The sequence below is a fragment of the Nymphalis io genome, chromosome 14 (assembly GCF_905147045.1).
Source record: "Nymphalis io chromosome 14, ilAglIoxx1.1, whole genome shotgun sequence".
Lineage (NCBI taxonomy): Eukaryota > Metazoa > Arthropoda > Insecta > Lepidoptera > Nymphalidae > Nymphalis > Nymphalis io.
Window position 1 is genome coordinate 10,304,191 of NC_065901.1, and position 17,838 is coordinate 10,322,028.

At 33.0% G+C, this 17,838-nt stretch overlaps 1 protein-coding gene across 1 annotated transcript in view; it reads left to right on the plus strand.

The window, feature by feature from the left end:
* The window catches only part of LOC126773266 (lachesin), a 68,554-nt gene extending 51,784 nt beyond the window's left edge, over positions 1-16,770 (plus strand). The window contains exons 6-10 of the mRNA XM_050494086.1: positions 2,809-2,937; positions 7,005-7,143; positions 12,798-12,946; positions 15,368-15,424; positions 16,496-16,770. Of these exons, the coding sequence (XP_050350043.1) occupies positions 2,809-2,937; positions 7,005-7,143; positions 12,798-12,946; positions 15,368-15,424; positions 16,496-16,593 (572 nt within the window). The 3' untranslated portion in view covers positions 16,594-16,770. The remainder of the gene's footprint in view (positions 1-2,808; positions 2,938-7,004; positions 7,144-12,797; positions 12,947-15,367; positions 15,425-16,495) is intronic.
* The last annotated feature ends 1,068 nt before the right edge of the window (positions 16,771-17,838 follow it).

Below are 17,838 nucleotides of genomic sequence, written 5' to 3' on the forward strand. Positions count from 1 at the left end.
ATAAATGTAATAGAACTCTATTTTTTTATCGGTGAAAATAATTACTATTTTGAATGATACTTACTTGGTGTTTTTAAAAAACCTTCTTACAACGCACTCATTATTTATCCTACCGCCAAAGAGCTATTGCTATACTTAATATTGTTGTGTTTCAGTTTAAGCGGTGAGTGAGCCAGTTTAACTAAAGGCACAAGATACATAACATTTTAGTTCAAGGTACACAAGTATACACTTATACACAGCGCCAATAAAAAAAATATACATATAGGCGCTGTTGACCACTAACTATCAGGTGGCCCAATAGTAATCGAATCCTAGATCTCGTACTGAACGCACGTCGCTTCTCGCTTGTAATTTGCTACACGATTTTGCACCTTAAGTCTTTGTAATAAGTCATACTTCCTTCTTGCATCTAAACTTATCTTCATACTTCGTTCTTCTCATTCGACTCTGTGCTGTGCCTATCTTTGTGTTTATTATTTCTACAAGAAATAAATTAGTAGTGGAAGAAACTTTGTTTTAATAAAACCTCATCTACAACATCATTCACAACTCCGCTACACGCCTACAATTAAAAATAAAAATAGCAATTAAAAAAAACACTTTTTATGAATTAAAGTCAAAACGTTATTTTGTTCACTTATATTAATTACTTCGGAAGGAATTAAATATCCCTTGTATGTTGTAATTAAATTAGTAATTCCGTAATTTAAATACTCAATACGCCGCCTTTGCATGTGAACAGTATTCATATCTACACTAATTTATGAATTTTGTAAGTTTAAGAAATAATATAATTGTGAGTAATCTTCTATTTATATAGTAAAATCCGGCATTACCCACTTTAAACGTCACTCCTCAGCCCCCTTAGATTGTGTACTCTATAGCCCTGCTCAATAAATATAATAATGTCCTCCAGACCGATTTCGGCCACGGCGGCCAATCTGAAGAGAGATTAGCCAACTACGCAGGAGATATTATAGGGTACAAGTATGAAGTGCACTCTCTATTCCCTAACTCTCATAATCCGAAAGGACGGCAATCCGACACGACCGGAAAGAGTTCAGGCGCAGGACCAACGGCTTTACGTGCTTTCCGAGGCACGGGAGTGTAAACACTTCCAACTTCCAGACTCCGGGCTGTTAATGAGAATTTGCTGACGAAAAAACTCAATAACTTTTTATTGGCCCGACTTTGGAATTCAACCGAGGGCCTTCGGGACTGCGGCCTTACATCAAGCCACTAGACCAACGAGGCAGTCAATAAATATACTATCTAACTCAAAAATATTTTGAGTTAGACAGTCTATTTATAGAGATTATCCTGTTCAAACAAGCAACTATTCAGCTTTCTAAAATAAATAGGGGGCGTGGGTCGTTTGGGCAGGCGTTATATAAAACCAGCTATTTCTTAATAATAAAAAATGGTATATTAATTTATCTAAACAATAAAATTACTAATGCCCAACAAGAACAACTTGACTTTGATCTATTGTATATTTTCCATACACATGCCTTTTGTTGCCAGATTATATAAAATATAGTATATATAAATATAAAGTAAATCTTTTAAAGGTCATCAAGCTGAAGGTATGGTTTTCGGCATGACAGCTCAAATAACGTTGGTTTATTTAAGCTGAGTGGATCGTGAATTCGTGAGCAATGAAAAGCCTTATTTCACAATACTAATAGTAATCGTAAGCCCTTTAATCAGCGCCTCAATATTACATAATAATATCGCATTTGTACATGGAAACACATATACTTCCTTACAAATAAACATTAACTAGCCGTTGTACGATTATTATTGTCTTCTTTTGAGTGTAAAATTACTGATGATAGAAAGAGATCGAGGTCTGTTTGAATTTATGCGCCAAATAACGTACATTAATTTGACTGATGGAAAATAATTAATGAATGACATAGTATTATGTTATTTAAACGAATTTAAAAAGAAATTTGTTCTTATACATAAAAAATAAGTAAAACTAAGAAACTGCACAGAATTCTGAATATTTCTTGTTGTTGTTATTTAAAATACAAGTAACGGTAAAAGATTGGTACTTTTACTCTTATAATTTGATTTTATATTTAGTACAAAATGACGGGAAAGAGGCATTCAGACTAATGATTTCAAGTGTTTTCCATTGCAGGATAATGTAAATAACGCAAGATTTTAACAAAAAAACCTACTGACTTTTATATTGACCCAACTCGGGGATTTGACCAACGAAGCGTAGTTGATATATAATACAAATATATAAAACACACAACGTACACTTTTAATCATTGTGATTAGGATTTTACTTTATCGAAATTGTAATAGATCTACAGAAATTAAAAGTCTTTAAATTTGTACAAGAAATATATTATTTCTTGTTCAAATTCAATCAACCACAATTTAACAAATGAAGCATTAGCACAATTAGAATGAGCACAAGCGCTTCCGGTTAGACGAGATGGCCCAATGGTAAGAACGCGTGAATCTTAACCGATGATCGTGGGCTTAAACCCAGGCAAGCACCACTGAATTTTCATGTGCTTAATTTGTGTTTATAATTCATCTCGTGCTTGAAGGTGAAGAAAAACATCGTGAGGAAACCGGCATGTGTCTAATTTCATTAAAGTTCTACCACATATGTATTCTACCAACCCGCATTGGAGTAGCGTGGTGCAATAAGCTCCAAACCTCCTCAAAAATGAGTGGAAGTCTTAGCCCAGCCGTGGGACATCAACAGGTTATTACTACTTATTACTACGACTACAATTTAACAACGTGGATTTCTATATAATTATAATTTGTTCGCAGTTGAAAGCTATGTGGGCAGTTCAATGCCTCTATGGCGCGTGGACCGGCGGCAGATGGGCGCATTCCTTTGCATCGCTTCCAACGACGTGCCACCAGCTGTCAGCAAAAGGATTACGTTAAACGTTAACTGTAAGTAAAGCGATGAAATCGCTTTTTATTTAAAATTTGTAACATTGCTCACTTGCAACCATTATATAACAGTGGCTGATACTTACCCAGACACTTGTTCAAAGGTCTATCACCAAATACCACCAGGTGTTCAGCGGTGAAGGAAACCATCGTGAGGAAACTTATATATATGTTGGATAAAATACTGTTCACACATGTATCACCAATGCACAGTACAGCGGTGTGCTTTAACAAAATTACGGTTACAAAAAATGGCGAAATATAAATGTAAAATATTAATTTTACTTGCGACCAAATTCTCATTAATGTTTATTCCTCAACATTATTTGAATTTATAAGTAGCAATGGGAGAATATTATTGAGTATATATCATTGACAGAATGTCGATTGAGGCCGTATAGACGTAGAGATTGAACAGTTTCACGCTGGACGGCGTCCAGAACCGTGACGGGCAGGTCGGGCGAACGGATTATGGTGTTATTCATAATAAACGTTTTCCATGTACGAGTACCGCAAATGCGAAAAATCACGTCCAATATAAACGATCCACGAAATAGAATAGTCTATTCAGAATAGTTAATTTCTTTTTTTTTGAAGGCATTCTATTTTTAAATTTGTCAATGTTTTTTTATTTGATTTTAAAAACTGTTATTAATTATTACATTTTAAAATTTTACATTTTATGGAAAGTGTTTGTTTCATTTCATCTACAACATTCAATTTACTGATGTTCTTCGCAAATAGTTAAAAGCTTTCTAGTAAATTGAAAATCTCCATTGAATAGAATTTATAATATAAAGAAAATAATTATACTTAAGAAGTAAATATTAAATTTTCTTATAATGTGAAAATAAATATAGATATTAAAATAGTTTAGTTTAAAAGTTATATTACTTTTAACAAAAAAGTTAATGTTTTATGAATAATCAAGGGCGATTATCGTTTATAATTGTATGTACAAATAACTTATATGACTGTATTTTTCAGATAAATCTTTTCCACGTTATTTCTATTACATTTTCCTGAATCGTAGTTCATTTATACCTCTAGGTTCGTATCTAGGAATGCGAGTTGGCGACCTGCCAATGACGTACTCGTCTGTCACTCTGGAATAGAAATCTCTGAGTGCAGTTTACAGCGACAAATTACTTTGAAGTTAAAATTTAAGAAAAACATCTTTATAGAAAGGAAAATTTAAAAACAATCGGTTTTCAAATTAAATTTATTTTATTCGAGTACACTTTACAACAAAGCGTTTTTTAATTCGTCTATGTTTTAACTCCACCATCGTTTTGGAAAGCAGCCTTTACCGAGAAGAAATACTAAGAAATTTAAGACGTTAATCTTTTAAAATAAAACAGATTTAGAATGAGGTATTTACAATTATTGTTCTTGATCAGATTATAAATCTAAGATTAATCCCAATAATCTTTATCAAGTCTATATTCATACAAGCCATGTACGGTTTTGATCGCGCGTTAAATATTCCCCTTCGCTTGATGGCCTATAACTTTCCTCAATAATTGTGCTATTAAATGCTAAAATATTTTTTTAAATTCGACTGGTAGTTCCATTTTCTTGCGTTTTAACGAAAAAAACAAACAGACTTTTTACCATTACGTGATGCATATACTAATACTTTTTATATGAATATATAGAGAACTTACATTACTGGTGGCCCTACCACCACCACCTTTGTGCAAGCTCATCTGGGTAAATACCACCCACTCATCTGATATCCTACCGCAAAGCAGCAGTACTTGGTATTGTTGTGTTCCGGTTCGAAGAGTGAATGAGCCATGTGTAATTACTGGCACAAGGGAAATAACAACTAACAACTTAGCTCCCAAGGTTGGTGGCGCATTGGCTATGTAAGCGATATATTAATGTTAACCATTTCTTACAATGTCAATGGGCATTGGTGACCACTTACCATCAGGTGGCCCATATGCTCGTCCGCCTACCTTTACTATTAAAAATAACTTGATTCGATTCGGCCTCGTTCGTGTATTAATTTTTTCTGTACCCCTGACAACGTGTTTGCAAAATTTCATGAGGAATGGTTGAGTAGTTAAGACGTGAAAGCGTAACGAGCAAACCAACAAACAAACTCACTTTTGTATTAATGATATTAGTAACGATCAGTCAGTCCACTTGAAATGTCCCGGAATAAAAGGAATCCTTTATTTTTTGAGGGTAAGCAGTTGCCATGTTGCATTTTTTTAATCCTTGATTTTAGCGATACCAGCACAGACTGAAATTTGAATTTTTAAACACCCAGTTTAGGCTTAGGAACGTCTACGGAAGCTGCGTCAGTAGAATGTATTATAATGATAAAAGTATACACTGTCACAGTTAATATTTTAAAAAAATTATGGTTAAAGAAATTAGTAATATCAGTATAACAAAAAAATATTACATCCTTTTTTGTACATATAAAATAATTTGCAAAAAAAACCAGCAACAAGAACTTTTGTTGTTACTTTGTTTGATAATTTAAGGGAGAATTTTGTAAATTTATTAGCAAGGAATAGTGTTCGTAATTAACCACATTTTATTTTGTATGATTTTCTTTTAATAAAGGTTTAATATGGAGTGCGACCCTCTCTTGCTGATATTACAGCTTGCATTCATTTGGCCATGCTGTGGAGTATATCTGCTAAGGTTTCTTGCGGAATACGTGTCCATTAATTACATTCTTTAGCTCTTTGTTGGCCTGCGGAGCCGACTGCACTGATCTGACTCGTGGCTTCAGATCATTCCAGGCATGCTCTATGAAAATACGACTTCAAGCTGGTATAAACGACTAATTCCAACCTCTATTATATACCGATAAACAGCAATAATAATACTTTAATATGTCAAGAAAATAAGATAATTCAATAAAAATTGCCTAAAAGTTATCTAGACTATATAATAACTTTGGAGATTTGGCACCACAAATTCAAGTAGTAAGTTATTTTCTTTAAAAACCCGCTTCAGTCAAAAATTTAGATTTTGAAGGTACTTTTTAAAAACACAGCAGTTTTACAAGCGAGTTCAAATTATTAAAACCTTTTTCGTATTGTACTTTTCCGGGCAAAAGAATCAAAAAAAAATCTTGCATATGAGTGTATATTGTGAATAGGAAGATGGCCCAGTGGTAAAAGCTCGTCAATCGTATCAGATTGCGGATTCAATCTTGGCAAGAAACATTGAATTTGATGTGCTTAATTGTGTGTATAAATCATGCTTGCCTGGCGGAGAAGTAAAACATTGTAAGGAAAATTAGATATGTCTAATAAAAATCTGCCACCAACTGGCATTGTAGCAGGGTGGTGGAATAAGCTCCAAACGTTCGAATCAAGTGGAGAGGACGCCCTTGATCAGCAGTGTGTCATTAAAATTATGTTATGTTTTTCACGTTACGTTATAGGATATATGCCAAGAGACTTAATTAAGAACTATTCGATTAGCTCGGTTAATATGACCGATATCTTAATATTTTGAACAACATCAAAATAGAAAGATTATTTCTTTTCCTAGCATATGTTACATATATCATAAAAGAAGAACACATAAGAAATAAAAATAAATTAATCACTCAAAACTTCCGTCGTAATAAGGTAAATAATATGTTCATGGCAATATGTATATATATACATATTTATATACTATAGTACATACGAATTTTTAATAAATTCCCCGCTGTTTTTGAATATAACAAAAAAGCTTGGATTTAATGAATGCTTGATGTCTGTAGGAAACTAATTCCATGTAATTTATACAAAATTGTTTAAAATAACTAATTTTCTTGCCAACTCTTCTCGATCCAATCCGCAATCCGAACCGTTTCGAAGTCTATTTGTCAAAAATGTTGCTAGGTGATTTATAATGTTTCAACTAGTCCATAACTGGTATATATTTTGAAATACTATTATTATATAAGCAATCAGAAAATGTATTTCTTAATATATAACGTTAGCTTTATTTTATTATTAAAAAACATAAAGAAATAATAAAAAAAATTAGAATCGTAATTTTATAATTGACTAACTACAAATATGTTAATATCATTTTTGTTACAGTTGCTCCGACAGTGAAAGTGCCAAATCAACTGCTTGGTGCGCCGTTGGGCACGGATGTCAAACTAAAGTGCTACGTGGAGGCCTACCCTAATACCATTAACTACTGGATCAAGAATAGAGGGGAAATGTTGCTAGATGGGTGAGTCATCTTTTACTAATATTTATATACTAGCAGACCTGGCAGACATCGTCCTACCATACAGATATTTTTATTTGGTGACATATCAACAGCAGCGCCACCTACCGGGTCCAATTGTGATTTCAAACCATATAGGAACCCATTGAAATATACACACAAAATTTCATCCAAATCGGTCTAGCCGTTTAGGCGGAGTTAGGTGACAAGTACACGTATAGAAGAATTATTTATATATTAAGACAATCATTCTTCTGTATATGCGGATCTCACTGAACACATGCCACACGGCTGGACAGATTTTGATAAAATGTTTCGAGTCCCTAGATGATTTAGATTGGAGATTTAAAAAAAAAACAAAATTGTTATTTCAACTGTACGAAGTCGGGACGGAGAGTCAGTCGAAATATATATTGAATATAGAATTCATTACTCATTGATTGATTGATTTTTTTGTTACAATCGATTTATAAAATACAGTTAATAACGTATGGTACCATACTTGGTGGTAGGGCTTTGTGTAGGCCCATCTGGATGGGTACCACCCACTCATCAGATATTCTGCCGCTAAGCAGCAAAATTTAGTATTATTGCGTTCCGGTTTGAAGGTTGAGTGAGTCAGTGTAACTACAGGCACAAGGGACATAACATCTCAGTTCCTAAGATTGATGGTGCATTGGTGATGTAAGGAATGGTTATTATTTCCTACCTCACCAATGTCTATGGGCGGTGGTGACCACTTACCATCAGGTGTCCCATTTGCTCGTCCGCTTACCTATAATATATAAAAAATTAAAAATGTGAATTAACTAAATGTACAATCATGTCTTGCAAGTTGATATTATATATGTATATAAGCGGTGAGTATCAAGTTTATATTATAATATATATGATGATGATACCCAGCGATTTTTATAAACCATAAAAATATGTTTTTGTGGTCTGGTTTAAAGGTGTCATTCACCTTTCAATCTATTTAAAACAGAACTCAATACTATCATTATTAGTAAGTAGTTTTCGCCCACGAATTCCTTTCACATTTAAAATATAGTATAGATATAATTTATCAATTTTAAATAACCAATTATATCCCAAAGGATATAATTGGTTGGTTGGATATAGTTGGTAACAAGCCTCAAAAGGCTTGGTACTTTAAATTGTGATTTCTTTTGGAAATCATTTAAATTCTTTTTGGAAATTCGATTTTCTGTAAGATGTCACTATTGATCTAACGTCTAATTGTTTCGTCTATCGTAATAGTCTCTGGAATTAATTATAAAATGATTAGCTCATTAAAACTTATCGGTGCTTAATCGGATTTGAGCCCGCTATTCTTTCGTTATAATCTACGTGTTGTATTTTATTGTATTCACTTTATAAAAAACATTAATAAGAATCAATTAGAAAAACACACAAATAATGACAAAATTTATACGTGAATACTTTCTAAGGATTTAAATATATTTATTTATAGCACTAAATTCTTAATTCTGAAGGCACAGATAAAGTTCGTCTATAGATATAAATAGAAAGGAGTAGATGAATTTTCTAGATCATTGAGATGATTGGTCACCAGCAATCAGATCCACGAGCGTAATTGGCAGCAAATTTTCTACTAGAGGTATACTGAATGGTCTGTAGCGGTTGCTACAGACCAGTAGCAAGCAACTTGAAAACCTTAAACGGGACAAAATTGTTCTATTTGAGACTAGAAACTAAGCAATATATCAACACATACTAAGCTTATATAAGATTTAAATATAATTTTAAAAGATAAAAATGAATGTTTCTTTGTTTTATACAAAAGGATAGTAGTTATAATTAAGAATTAGAGATAATTAACTATTCAGAATATAGTAAGAAAGAGAAAAATGTTTGTAGTTACATCCTTTTTTTATATTGGACTAAAGATTACGTGTTATTAAAAAATAATAAGGCAGTTGTCATTGGAAAACAATAGTATAATTCGGAACCATTACATATATTAAAAAATGAGACCGTCACGGAACAGACGGTGAGCATATAAATTATTGAAATAATTTGTTAATTAAAGAAAACGTCCGCCTACCTAATACAAAAAAGGTTTAAATTTTTATTAAAACCTTTTACAACTTATAAAGGTATATTTGTTCATACGTTTTTATACATTTTTTTTCATTTCACGTTATGTTCAAAACGACATTCGAATAAGCCAGAATTCACGCTCGACGCGGATTCCAGTTATAAGTTAACCAGCTCAATATTACTGTTTATTTATTCAACTCTTTGTTCCGTTTCCGAATGGACGGTTAAAATGATTTACTTTCTATTTCGGTGTATAATTAAAATTTTCATTACAATTTTAACAAGTTTTATGAAATAATCTTTTATAATTTCATCAATAATACTTTTTTTATGTGAATCTATTTGCGCGCCTTGGGAGTAAGACCGACACGTATGCTGTGACGGAAAACGGTATGACGCTCTTTTGTCGTCATTTCTCCTCTCTGCCAAGTCTTCTTCCTTGTGTGTGCGTGTTTTATATTATTCTTTATTATTATAATAAAAATAAACATTTTTTTTCTGACGAAACCATATTAAGTTTATTCCGTAAAATATTATTGGTTTTCTTAAATTGTAAATTATTTTAAAAACCATCAATTTCGATATTATACATCTACCGGTCGCCCGTGATGGTCACGGTTTTATTTATTTCAATATATTTATTTACTACTAAACACAATAAAAATTCATTCATTGGTGTATTTTACTTATTTATTTGCACAAAGTATAGGTAAATTTTTGTAGTGCAAATAATACAAAATAAAATAATATTCCAATTTTATATAAATAATAATGAAATATATCGAAAAGAAAATTATATTAAAACTACAAATGTGTGCATGGAATGAAACATCGTCATCCCGTAAATTGCAATATTGTGTCTTCGGTCGCTAGAACTAAGAATATTTATTGCTTACACTTATAGTCAAGTCAGTTTAGAAAAAAGAGAAAAAATATTAGCCACTTACTGTTCAAACTATTATTAATGTAGTCTAACGTTAAAAAGAATACTTTTATTATCGCTTGAGGTGATACGGAGTACTATTAAGTAATTCATATTCCAACGAACGCATTTTCTAAAAACTTTTTTTTTTTTTGTAAAAGAAACGATAAGAAGTGTCTTTTAAATAATTCATATTCCAATAGAAGTAGACTAAAAAGGTTTATATACAAACAATGTTTTATTTACAATGTATTATTATTACGAAATGTAATAGAATATTCCTGATATATTCAAAGTTATTGCTGACCAAAACATTTAACTGCTTGGAAAAATATTACAGGATGTCCATCAAATATAGACCCGAGACATAAAACCTAGCATGCCGAAGAATTAACTTTATGATCTCGAATAAAATAAAGAAACAGTATAAGATACGTGACGGGACTACAAATGAGATTGTGCTTAAAGAAATGTTTATAACCACCATTACCCTCGGCCGAGTTTATAAAATCCTAACATTGATTAAGAAAGTTTTTTAAAAAATAATTTTGTATTTTTAATATTCTCGTCTAAAAGTTTAGTTTAAGAAAATTTAGTTTTAAAAATAGAACGTGATAAATACAACATTTATAAAACGCTGGGTAAATCATAGCTATGGGTAAATATAGTAAATATATAGTAATATATAGTAATAATATATTTGTGTCCAATAAAAAGGCTTAACTGTATTCCCAGTAAGAAAATTAACTCATTAAATTAATTTATTAGTTCTTAATAATTATTTAAGGTGGTTGTAATCCCTAATTTTATCAAAACGTCCTTAAATGGAACATTATTGTGAAGTTATGTTTTAGCGCTTTTAACAAAATTATAATTTTAGAACATCTGAATAATAACGGAAATTTAGACAAAACATTTGTTATTTTATATACAAATTACATAATATCATATGTTTATATTTAAAATTATTAGATCTCAACCAATGATTTATATTAATGTGTTGGCTATTCATATTAATGCCACGTCCGTTCCAATCGAGCGTCTTGAAGACGTCCTCCAATGCATTGGTAAAGAGTTTCGGTGATATTACATCTCCCTGTCTTACCCCGCGATGCGATTGGATTGGTCTTGTGCTCTGATCTTGTACTTGGACGGTCATGGTTGCGGCTTCGTACAAACACTTCACCACCTGGACATACCGACAGTAAATTAGGCATCTCTGCATGGATTCCAGAACAGCCCAGGTCTCGATGGTATCGAATGCTTTTTCGTAGTCCACAAACGCTAGGCATAGAGGCTGATTATATTCCTCGGTCTTCTGTATTATTTGCCTTAGTGTATGTATGTGGTCTACGGTACTGAAGCCTTTTCGAAACCCAGCCTGTTCCACGGGTTGGAAGTCATCAAATTTTCGGGCAAGACGATTCGTGGTTACCCTCGAAAGCAATTTGTAAACATGGCTTAAAAGTGAAATGGGGCGTTAGTTTTTCAGAAGAGCTTTATCGCCCTTCTTGAAAAACAGCACCACCACACTTCTGCTCCATGTCTTCGGTATTACACCATTGTGGAGGACGGAATTAAAGATGTTAGTCAGCTCTCTCAGAACTGATGTGCCTCCTGCTTTGAGAAGCTCTGAGGTAATTCCGTCATCTCCTGGAGCCTTGTTGTTTCCAAGTTGCCCGACAGCAATCCTAATCTCGCCCAAACCGATGTCGGGATGATCGTCTGATAGGTGGCGTGTTAGTCTGGCCAACACATTACACATCTGCGATTTGCCGACGACATTGTCATCATGGCGGAGACTCTGCAGGATTTGGAAGAGATGCTAAACAGCCTGAGCGATTCTTCAAGACAAGTCTCAATGTTCATCCCGAGACCTTGTATCATATACAAGGTCTCGGGATGAACATTGAAAAGACCAAAATTATGGCAAACCGTCATGTATCCCCGAGACCAGTGGTCGTAAATGGCTCTCCACTTGAAGTTGTGCAGGAATATATCTAACTGGGCCAAGCTATACAACTTGGCCGGCACAACTTTGGATAGGAGACTAAAAGAAGAATACGTTTGGGCTGGGCGGCATTCGGGAGGTTACGTCATATTTTTGAATCGTCGATCCCACAGTCGCTTAAGACCAGGGTCTTCAATCAGTGCGACCTACCTGTAATGACTTACGGTGCTGAAACGTGGACACTTACCATAGGACTGGTCCACAAATTTAGGGTCGCTCAGCGAGAAATGGAACGTGCGATGCTTGGGGTTTCTCTGGCAGATAGAATCCGAAAGAAGGACATTCGCTAGAGAACTAGAGTCACCGACATCGCGCTTAGAATTAGCTCGCTGAAGTGGAAGTGGGCTGGTCATGTCTCTAGGCGCATTGATGGCCGATGTAGCCGACACGTGTTGGAGTGGAGACCACGCTTAGGCAAACGTAGTGTAGGACGCCCTGTGACAAGATGAGCCGACGATTTAAAAAAGGTGGCAGGTTCGGGATGGATGCGGACTGCCCAAGATCGGGATGGTTGGCGTTCTATGGGGGAGGCTTTCGTCCAGCAGTGGACGGCAAAAGGCTGAAAAAAAAAACCAATGATATTTCGTATTTGTCTTTACGCTTACTGTGGCTAGATTAGGTTTATTTAGGAGTATCTTACAGTGTTTTTTTTTCTTTCAGACCGAAATACACAATTAGGGAAGAGAAGACGTCCTACAAGGTGTCAATGTGGCTGACCATCAGGCAGTTCTCGAAGGGCGATATCGGCACCTATAACTGTGTCAGCACCAATTCATTGGGCAAGAGCGAAGGGACCTTAAGACTTTATGGTATGAAAATTTCATATTTTTTATATGGAATAAAGTGCAATATCTTCCTCAATCTCCATTTTTTGTACATATGAAAACTATTAAATATTATTTAACATTTAAAAAAAGACAATATTTTTTGCCTATCATATCAAAATTTATTGCAATCATATTTATTATTTCAATTTATTTCTCACACTTCCGATCAAAAAGGAGAGAATGCAATATTTCCACAGCAATAACACTAGATATACGGAAATAGTGAACGTTTGTAAAATACACATCGAAACATTTTCACGCGAAGTTAGACGGCGGAATCTAAAAGCAGCTTGATATTGAATACATATAAGATGCCCCACTGTTGGCACGCGACTTCGCTATCTCCTTTGGCAAAATTCCAGATAAACACACCGATTTGACGACATTTGGATCTCATTAAATGCTTCATGTACTTTTTACCAACTACGTTGCAGCAATAGTTGGTAATTTATTTCGTTTGTATGTGTTCTATTTATACATGCAAGTTTTACTTGTGGTAGGGCTTTATTCAAACTTGTGTGGGTAGGTACGGCTCAATAGCTATTCTATCGCAAAATAGAAATGTGTATGTGTTCCGTGAGTGTTTGAAGTGTGAGTGAGCCTAATTTCAAGCGCAATACAACGGACATAACAGCTTTGTTTTCCTAATTGGCGATGCAATTTACAGTTCAAGGAATGGTTAAATATTATTTAGTATGACTGTGGACACTTACTATCAGGTCTTCCATTCGCTTTTCAGCCCATTTGAGGTTTTAAAATGGTCTATAATTAAAAACAAATTGAGATATGTAGTAGGCATATATATAACCATCTAAGAAAAACAATATTGAGTAAATTTACATTTTAATTGCATTTAAATTATTTTATAACCAGTTTAATTTTTTCTTTTATTTTTTATAGGCGTAGAAATAGCTGTGTTTATTACCCGTTATATAAAAAGTGCAGTATTATTACAGCAATTAAAGTTACCTTATTAGTTTTAAATATTTTTATTGCAAGTACTTGACTTATTATAATGAAAACGTAAGACGGCATAGTAACAGCCTGTGAATGTCCTACTGCTGGGCTGTTAGTGGAAAACACATGTGTCACGATGTTTTCCTTCACCGTCAAGAACGAGATGAATTATAATCACAAATTAAGCAAATGAAAATTCAGTGGTGCTTCACGCGTTCACGCGTTCTTACCACTAGGCCTTTTCGGCTTAAACGGCATAGCGATTCGTAAATAAAAACCAAATAATTTACATATAATTTAACGGTATATAAATAAATCAAACAATAATAGACTAATAATTATATCCAGATCACCTGAAGACTTAACGAATAGAACAAAGTTTAAATCAACCAAATTTGTTTAGCCATTTTAGTTTTTTTTATATATATTTGCTGAGAAGGCAAAGCCGGCCGGCCGCATTATCGGTGAACATACATAGTAAAAAGATTTGCATCGAATATAGAAAAATCGAGAAATGGTAAACGATTGTTTCTGTTAATGAATAAAATATTCGCACAAAAGGTTAATCTTGTGTTTAAGCAATTGAATTCAAAGCTACATGCATAGTCTACGTAATGTGTTTTAATGAAATTCAGGATTGTGGGAATTTATAACCTTTTTGAATTATCCATTTTTGGGTTAGTTGTTTAAAAACAGTTTTTATATTAAATATTATTTTTTAATTTCAGCTATTATTATTCTTTCAAATGTTTCTTGTTATTTTTTAATTCGTCAATCGTCATTGTATTTTTCATAATGAGAGTACACATTTTATACTTTACAATTATCTTTCAAATCGCGATAGGCAATCTATTTTGTATTATTAAATCGCTTGTATAATTAAACGACGAAGGACAATAGAAAATATATCATGAAATAATATTAAATTTTAGCTCTCCGTAATTTACAAGATGTAATTAATTCTTAGCAGCCCAATGCGTTTCATTACTTTGTGACATTTATTGATAGTAGAGTACTGCTTAAGCTAAGATACGACTTTCTTCAGTGAAAAGCGGATGAACGATTGAACAATTTATTTGATGTTTGAAAGACTTATTAAATTTTTTACAATGTAATATAACGTTCGTATTGCGAAAGGTGTTCTAATTAAGTTGCTAAAACATGAAGAACAATTAAGCGTCCTCTTTTTTTTGTTACAGCTTGGCTGAGATAACTTAGACATGCTTATCCGGATTTAAATCTATGATCTATGATTAACATTATTCTATAAGATATCAAGTTGTTACTAAATGTAACCCTGTAAAGTCTGGACGACTGGGAACAGTATAAATTAAAACTAATTTTCGAATCATGTTCTAGAATTACTCACACACACACAAATAATTATAACACACTAATGATATAATAGGAAATCTCAGCGTTATTATTATTATTATTTTTTTTCAGAAATAAAGCTGAATTCATACGCGGAGGACTTCAGCAATCAAATCAGCGTCGCAGGAGGTAAGAAATCAACTTTTTTTTGAAACTTAATGTCGGAATTCGTATAATTTGCTAAACTTCTCAGGTAACTCAGCGGAATTAAGTTCGAGAACACCGAGGAACTGCCAGTCACAACCGTTACGTTTTATTAAATTTTTGGTACGATTCAGTTACTACGGAGAGAAATTTTCATTTTTAATCGTCTTTACTGAGCTTTGCTTTTTTGGCGTTCATTAAATGTAAATTGGCATCTTGGGGGTTATTTGTATTATAAAATAACGAAGAAATGTGTTTGTTTTGTAGGATATATTTAAATTATATTCTAGATGGTTTCCAAGGGAAACCTTGATTACTTAAACTATGCTCTTTCTTCTTCTTTCGAATATCAAATTAATAATGACAGAAAGAGAAAAATCATTGCTTAACTAGACAACCACTAAGCAACGTTTATAAGTAAGGCCGTTAGTAATTTATCATTTAAAAATTATTCTAAGAAACGAAAAGAAAATTATTTTCTCTGTGAGGGTTTTTATTAATATTGACCTTAATCATTTGCGAATAATATCTTATCTGCAGTAAAATAATATCTCAAGTATTTATTACATTACGAAGCTATTGAACCATGATGAAACTTGTAGAATATGGGCTTATGATTTCATAATTACCGTCACAACCACAAGTCTTGTGTACCTTAATATAATATATATATATATAATTATTTAACGCTTGCATCAGATATATCTTAAGATTAGAACATGAAAATAAAATGCTTTACAGTTTTGTTTTCAAATAACAAGAAACGATACGAGCACTCTCTGGTTTGAATCATCTTTCATCTAAAAAGCTACTATTATAGCCAAAACAGTTTAGAGACATTTTTGCGTTTGTAGTAGTAGTTCAAAATAAGATACGCCTGTATTAAGTAGAGCTTATCTGTATGGAATCGTAAAATGTCAGAAAGCTAAATGCGATATTGATTATAATAATTAAAAAGGTTACACAGAAAGACATACGAAATGGTATTGATTGTGTATGTTATTAAAATTATCGTATACACTTGTAATAAAACGAATATTTATTTTCAATCAACAGGTCTCACTGAAGCAGCCAAAGGAAATTCCGAGGACAAATTACGTTTAGAAAGAACACTTCTGATAATTTTATTTTGTATAGTTTCCATGTTAACGTAGTTTATACAATGTAAATAAAATCGTTAAATCATTTTTATGCTTAAAATAATAATTAAAAAATAATATTTAAATATCTCTGTAAATATTATTGTAAGGTATATTAATAAAGTAACAACGATATTGTAACATTACAGATTAAATCTCTTGTAACCAATGTTTCGCTTAGATTCGCCAAATTGAAGTATTGTTTACTATTCATTGTAAACTCATCGCTCGATTATAAGACTGTTTACAGCAAATAAACTGAAATTATAATCAATCTATTGTTATTATTTTTCCGAAATTTTTAAAACAAACTTATATAATTAGTAAATTTTTAAGTATAGATAGGTAATGAAATTCATTGTGTATGTGATGTGAGGTTATCAGACAGGTTAGGTAATCAAAGCACAGGAAACAGTATGTAATTTTACAAACAACGGTTAACACAAAATATATAACAAACAAAAAACTATAAAATATATATAATATTTTTTATTATCTTAATAATGTTCACGAAAGTAGTTTAACATCTTAATCGTAGACATCTGTTACGTAGCTACGCGCTACGACTTTGAATAACCCAACTAGAACAATAAATATCTACCTATAATTAGGACTTCATTAAAAACCGATGAATAGTTTTTATGAATATATTTTATTTATTGAAATAAATATAATTGTATTTGATGTAACGGTAAATAGTATATTCCTTTATATTTGATGGTTAATGAAAGCTTAGAGCCTACTCCACCACGTTTCTTCATTATGAATTGGTGAAACATGTAGCAGAATATCAACTGGTACCTAAACGTTTTCTCATATTGTCCCTTCACTTACGACGATGAATATATTATTATCAGCCCTTTTTTAACGCTGGAAAAACGTGTTACGCGTTTCCCCCACGGGAGCAGTGGGGCGGGTATGTGGGGCTCGCCGGTGTTCAAAGCGCCGAGTGTGCCCCGAACACCCACTAAAAAACCAGCGGTACCCTTTTCGCCTTAACGAGGAGCACCACGGGATCGCTTGCGCATGCTACCGTGACTCATATTATTCTCAACCGTAGGTAAGCACTTGAACACTCTTAAGTATTAAAAGGATTTGAACCTATGGATAAGATTCCCGTGTTTTATTCACTCCGATAGATAGGTGGACGAACATATAGGCGACCTGATGGTAAGTGGTCACCAACGCCTATACACATTAGCATTGTAAGAAATGTTGACTATCGCTTACATCGCCAATGCGCCACCAACCTTGGGAACT